Source organism: Gobio gobio, assembly GCF_949357685.1.
Source record: "Gobio gobio genome assembly, chromosome: 18".
In the NCBI taxonomy this organism is placed as follows: Eukaryota; Metazoa; Chordata; class Actinopteri; order Cypriniformes; family Gobionidae; genus Gobio; species Gobio gobio.
In genome coordinates, this window is record NC_137111.1 from 2,047,712 (window position 1) to 2,055,211 (window position 7,500).

At 45.0% G+C, this 7,500-nt stretch overlaps 1 protein-coding gene across 1 annotated transcript in view; it reads right to left on the reverse strand.

Annotated features, from left to right (window-relative positions):
• Positions 1 to 7,500, reverse strand: part of heatr5b (HEAT repeat containing 5B) — an 85,565-nt gene that overhangs the window by 72,483 nt on the left and 5,582 nt on the right. The window contains exons 3-5 of the mRNA XM_079843492.1: positions 5,607 to 5,818; positions 3,321 to 3,429; positions 3,079 to 3,228 (exon numbers count right to left, since the gene is read on the reverse strand). Of these exons, the coding sequence (XP_079699618.1) occupies positions 3,079 to 3,228; positions 3,321 to 3,429; positions 5,607 to 5,818 (471 nt within the window). The remainder of the gene's footprint in view (positions 1 to 3,078; positions 3,229 to 3,320; positions 3,430 to 5,606; positions 5,819 to 7,500) is intronic.

A 7,500-nucleotide genomic window follows, 5' to 3' on the forward strand; every position in this document is an offset into this window, starting at 1 on the left:
CATAATTTACTCTCCCTCAAGTCATCCGAGGTGTGTGTGACATTCTTCTTTCAGACGAATAAAATCTGAGTTATATTACAAAAGTCCAGGCTAATCCAAGCTTTAGAATTGGATTTATAGTTGCTCTGTTTTTGAGGGCCATAAAAGTGCATCTGTCCATCATATAACTGCTCCACACAGCTCTGGGGTGTTAATAAAGGCCTTCTGAAGCGAATCGACGCGTTTGTGGAAGAAAAATATTAATATTTAAAACTTTATCAAGTAAACTTTCGGCCGACCGCCTTCCGTGAAAAGTTCCCCTGCTGCTCGAAAGACTAACGCGACCAGGTCATGATGTCACGAACATATCTTGAGTTTCACTTTCAACATTCAACACTTTTCCAGGGAAGGCGGTCGGCCGAAAGTTTATGGAACTGGCGTATGAAATCAGCGTCATTTTCAGTCGTGATGGTATTCAGGAAAACAACACTCTTGTTAGTGTGATGTTGCTTAAAGGGTTAGTTCACCCAAAAATGAAATTTCTTCCATTAATGACCCCAATGTTGTTCCACACCCGTAAGACCTCCGTTCATCCTCAGAACACAGCTTAAGATATTTTAGATTTAGTCAGAGGGCTTTCAGTCCTTTGAATGTAAGTGTATGCACACTTTGCTGTCCACGTCCAGAAAGGTAATGAAAACATCATCAAAGTAGTCCATATGTGACATCATTTGGTTAGTTAGACTCTTTTGAAGCGTTGACAATACATTTTGGTCCAAAAATAACAAAAACTAAGACTTTATTAAGCATTGTCTTCTCTTCCGGCTTTGTTTGAATCCGCGTTCACGACGCCACAGTGACGCTGCTATTGTCGACGCTTCAAAAGAGTCTAACTAACCAAATGATGTCACATATGGACTACTTTGATGATATTTCATTACCTTTCTGGACGTGGACAGCAAAGTGTGCATACACTTACATTCACAGGACTGAAAGCCCTCGGACTAAATCTAAAATATCTTAAGCTGTGTTCGAGGATGAACGGAGGTCTTACGGGTGTGGAACAACATTGGGGTGAGTCATTAATGGAAGAAATTTCATTTTTGGGTGAACTAACCCTTTAACTGTATCATACAGTGAGGAAAATAAGTATTTGAACACCTGCTATTTTGCAAGTTCTCCCACTTAGAAATCATGGAGGGTCTGAAATTGTCATCGTAGGTGCATGTCCACTGTGAGAGACATAATCTAAAAAAAAAATCCAGAAATCACAATGTATGATTTTTTAACTATTTATTTGTATGATACAGCTGCAAATAAGTATTTGAACACCTGAGAAAATCAATGTTAATATTTGGTACAGTAGCCTTTGTTTGCAATTACAGAGGTCAAAGGTTTCCTGTAGTTTTTCAGCAGGTTTGCACTGCAGGAGGGATTCTGGCCCACTCCTCCACACAGATCTTCTCTAGATCAGGTTTCTGGCCTGAGTTTGAGCTCCTCCACAGATTCTCTATTGGGTTTAGGTCTGGAGACTGGCTAGGCCACGCCAGAACCTTGATCTGCTTCTTCCAGAGCCACTCCTTAGTTCTCCTGGCTGTGCTTCGGGTCATTGACCCAGCCTCGACCCATCTTCAGCTCTAACTGAGGGAAGGAGGTTGTTCCCCAAAATCTGGCAATACATGGCCCCGGTCATCCTCTCCTTAATACAGTGCAGTCGCCCTGTCCCATGTGCAGAACCCCCACAGCATGATGCTGCCACCCCCATGCTTCACAGTAGGGATGGTGTTCTTGGGATGGTCCTCATCATTCTTCTTCCTCCAAACACATTAAGTGGAATTATGACCAAAAAGTTATATTTTATTTCTCATCTGACCACATGACTTTCTCCCACGACTCCTCTGGATCATCCAAATGGTCATTGGCAAACTTAAGACGGGCCTGGACATGTGCTGGTTTAAGCAGGGGAACCTTCCGTGCCATGCATGATTCCAAACCATGATGTCTTAGTGTATTACCAACAGTAACCTTGGAAACGGTGGTCCCAGCTCTTCTCAGGTCATTGAGCAGCTCCTCCCGTGTAGTTTTGGGCTGATTTCTCACCTTTCTTAGGATCATTGAGACCCCACGAGGTGAGATCTTGCATGGAGCCCCAGTCCGAGGGAGATTGACAGTCACGTTTAGCTTCTTCCATTTTCTAATGATTGCTCCAACAGTGGACCTTTTTTCACCAAGCTGCTTGGCAATTTCCCCGTAGCCCTTTCCAGCCTTGTGGAGGTGTACAATTTTGTCTCTAGTGTCTTTAGGCAGCTCTTTGGTCTTGGCCATGTTAGGAGTTGGATTCCTACTGATTGTATGGGGTGGACAGGTGTCTTTATGCAGCTAACCACCTCAAACAGGTGCATCTAATTTAGGATAATAAATGGAGTGGAGGTGGACATTTTAAAGGCAGACTAACAGGTCTTTGAGGGTCAGAATTCTAGCTGAAAGACAGGTGTTCAAATACTTATTTGCAGCTGTATCATACAAATAAATAGTAAAAAAATCATACATTGTGATTTCTGGATTTTTTTTTGATTATGTCTCTCACAGTGGACATACACCTACGATGACAATTTCAGACCCATTGCAGGATGTTCAAATACTTATTTTCCTCACTGTATGTTTTAAATATAAAAACTGCACAATTTTAACCGTGTGTGTTAACTGAGTTTCTGTGTGTGAGCGCCGCTCATTTGTTATGGATTTTCTCCTCGAGAGTCTGAGCCTCAACAGCTCAACCTTATTAACGTCAGTTAGTTTTATATTATTATCCACTATCCATCTCCACTTACACTGATGCACAATCATTATTGCACTTTGGTGATTCCCTGGTTAGTTTTTGTTTTGACGTTTTACTCAGGATACTTGTCCGTCGGGCAAGTCAAAATATTTTACACTTGCCCCTTCAAAAAATCCACTTTACAAGCGTTAATGTCGAGCCCTGCTTGAGGGAGAGTAAATCATGGGCTAATTTTCATTTTTGGGTGAACTATCCCTTTAATGTGTCCTTGATGAATAAATGTATTAATATTATTATAAAAGCCTGTATCTTCGTGTCACCTTGGCGACGGCGCAGCGGACGGCCATGGATCTGTCGGTGAGCATGGAGCGGGCGTTCTTGTAGATGTCTCTGTGGCAGGAAGCAGCCGCTCCACCCAGACCACTGAGCACCTTCTGCAGGCTGAGCAGGATCTCGCTGCGCCCCTGAGACTGCAGCACACACACACACACACACACACACGCAGCGTGAGAAGCCTGCAGAATGTGTCTGAGAGAGGAGAGCGGGGTCAGAGCGGCCGTACCTCTGCACTCTTCAGGGCTTTCAGGAGGTTGTTGATGGTTTCGGGGAAAGAGCTGCCCAGCATCCGGCCCATCCGCTCATAGAACGCCCCGACACACGCCACCGCAGCGCTGCAACACACACACACACACACACACACACACACACACACACACACACACGTCTGAGGCTGCACAACGTGGTGCCATGTGAACACACACACAATCTGGACATGATTCGTAAAGCGCAAATGGTCACAACCTTCAAGCCATTGAGAATTAATGGGATAAAATATGACAATACAGAGATTTTAGTGAGTGTGTGAGTAAGTGAATGTGTGTGTGAGCGAGTGTGTGTGTGAGCAAGTCAGGGTTCCCACTCTTTTTCAGAAACCATTTTCCAGTACTTTTCCAGGACATTTTAAATTTTACTACGGCGGGAATAAAAGACAAGGATCATGCCAAATATTGCTTTCTAATGCTGCGTTCACACCAAACGTGAATAGAGCGTCAAAATCGCGTCTAGTTTCACACGCAAACATTTTGAATGCATTTGCGCGTCCGCTGCGAATTGGACGCGCATAGAAATCGAGCGCTGGAAGCGAAATTGACGCGCATTCAAGGCACTCCAGGAGAAATATGTCATAAAACACCACTCTGCCTCTATTCATTTTCATTAAAAATATATATTAAGCATTAATAGCCACACAAATGTGGTCCAGGCAACTCCTACATTATCTTCACTGCATGTATGTTTAAATATCCTTAAAATATAAAGTTAGGAAACTTCTCTTTGCCCTCAGTCAAAACGATTTGGCAGACAACAAATGATAGATTCATGAGAGCCAAGCTCGGCCGTTAGATCTACACAAAACGAACCACTACAGGCCATCAGAGCCAGTGGCAGACGGCAGAAGGACTGGCCGAGGAAAGGCTGCCCTCTCCGGGGTTATGAGCGCTGAGCGCCGCTCATCCACTGGAGCTCACAACTCCAAAAACACAAGATTATTTTTTAAATAGGCGCTCTCTTTATAAATAAACCACAGATTTGAGCTTTAAACAACTACATTCCCACCTGAAAAAGTCTTAAAACTACATTTTGTGACACAATAGTACTATTTTTAATTTATGCAGGGTTTTTCATACACGTCACTTTACCACGTGACAACAGCGAGCAGGCTCCTGATTGGTTAACGCGGTGCAAACAGACGCCAAAGTTCAAATTTTTCAACTCGGGCGTCAGACGCGAATTCGCTTCAAACGCGTGAATGCACAAAAGCACCATTCGCGTGTAACACACGTATCGCACATGACGCTCAATTCGCGTTATTCGCGCCTTTCCATTGACTTAACATTGAAATCACTCGCGCCAGACGCTCTATTCGCGTTTGGTGTGAACGCAGCATTAGTCTTTAAAAGCCGTCCAGTTTATTGCCAATACTTAACAATCCAGCATTTTCTCTTAATCATACATTATGACTATGGAAGCTTGTTTACACCACAGAATAGAAAGAAAAGGTAATTGTGACTTTTTTTCTCGCTATTCTGACTCTCGCAATTGCGAGTTTACATATTTGTGATATAAATGCGAAAATTGTCGCAATTCTTTTTTCCTCAGAATTTGACTTTATAACTTGCAATTGCAGTTTAGATCTCACAATTCTGAGAAAAGAAGTCAGAAGTGCAAGATATAAACTCACAACTGCACAAAACAGTCAATTGTGAAGAAAAGGTCAGAATTGCGAGTTTTTATAACACAATTCTGACAATTTCTTGCAATTCTGACTTTACATCAAAATGATGTGATTAGGGAGCAGCTTACGATTTAACATTCACTGAATACATTTGAGCAGTTATAGCATTAGCTATTAAACATCATTATTCAAAATACTACTCACACGCGTCAAACTCAGCATTCCTGAACATGTGCTTTCTGAGACTAGCGCTAATTGTTTCGGCCAGTGATAAACTCTTTATACTCGGCTAAAGAAATAACTTTTTTTAAAGAATTTTCCCAGACAACAACAAGATTTTCCAGGACATTTTACATTTTCTCTAATTTTCCATGTGTTTTCCAGGACGAGTGGGAACCCTGCAAGTGTGTGTGTGAGCGTGTGTGTGTATGGGCATGTGTGTGAGCGCGTATGTGATTGAGAGTGAGCATGTGTGAGTGAGACTGTGTGTGTGTGAAAGTGTGTGATTGAGACTTGAGAGTGAGTGAGTGTGTGTGTGTGTGTGTGTGTGTGTGTGTGTGTGTGTGTGTGTGTGTGTGTGTGTGTGTGTGTGTGTGTGTGTGTGTGTGTGCTCACAGTTTGGTGGGTAAATAGGCGGCGGTGTCGTCTTTGCTCTTGATGATGTCATTGCACTTGTCGAGCGTCTGGAAGACGGTGAATGTGTCTCCGATGCTGTAGAGGACGGACAGATTCTTGGCCAGCAGCTTCCGGGTCGGCGGCCCAGGAGAACTGAAGATCAGACCCGTCAGCTGCTCCACCAGCTTCTTCTGCTTCTCCTTCACATCCACCTGCACACACACACACACACACACACACACACACACACGTCATCACGGGAAACACACACACACACACACACACACACACACACACACGTCATCACGGGAAACACACACACACACACACACACACATCATCACGGGAAACACACACACACACACACACGTCATAACGGGAAACACACACACACACACACGTCATCACGGGAAACACACACACGTCATCACGGGAAACACACACACGTCATCACGAAAAACACACACACACACGTCATCACGGGAAACACACACACACACACACACACACGTCATCACGGGAAACACACACACACACACACACACACACACGTCATCACGGGAAACACACACACGTCATCACGGGAAACACACACACACACGTCATCACGGGAAACACACACACACACACACACACACACGTCATCACGGGAAACACACACACGTCATCACGGGAAACACACACACACACACACGTCATCACGGGAAACACACACACACACGTCATCACGGGAAACACACACACACACACACGTCATCACGGGAAACACACACACACACGTCATCACGGGAAACACACACACAGACACACACGTCATCACGAGAAACACACACACACACACACACACACACACGTCATCACGGGAAACACACGCACACACACACACACACACACACACACGTCATCACGAGAAACACACGCACACACACACACACGTCATCACGGGAAACACACACACAGACACACACGTCATCACGGGAAACACACACACACACACACACGTCATAACGGGAAACACACACACACACACACACACGTCATAACGGGAAACACACACACACACACACACACGTCATCACGGGAAACACACACACACACGTCATCACGGGAAACACACACACACACGTCATCACGGGAAACACACACACAGACACACACGTCATCACGAGAAACACACGCACACACACACACACACACGTCATCACGGGAAACACACACACAGACACACACGTCATCACGAGAAACACACGCACACACACACACACGTCATCACGGGAAACACACACACACACACACACACGTCATAACGGGAAACACACACACAGACACACACGTCATCACGGGAAACACACAGACACACACGTCATCACGGGAAACACACACACACACACGTCATCACGGGAAACACACACACACACACACACACACGTCATCACGGGAAACACACACACACACACACACACGTCATCACGGGAAACACACACACACACAGACACACACGTCATCACGGGAAACACACACACACACACACACGTCATCACGGGAAACACACACACACACACACACGTCATCACGGGAAACACACACACAGACACACACGTCATCACGAGAAACACACGCACACACACACGTCATCACGGGAAACACACACACAGACACACACGTCATCACGAGAAACACACGCACACACACACGTCATCACGGGAAACACACACACACACACACACACGTCATCACGGGAAACACACACACAGACACACACGTCATCACGAGAAACACACGCACACACACACGTCATCACGAGAAACACACGCACACACACACGTCATCACGGGAAACACACACACAGACACACACGTCATCACGAGAAACACACGCACACACACACACACGT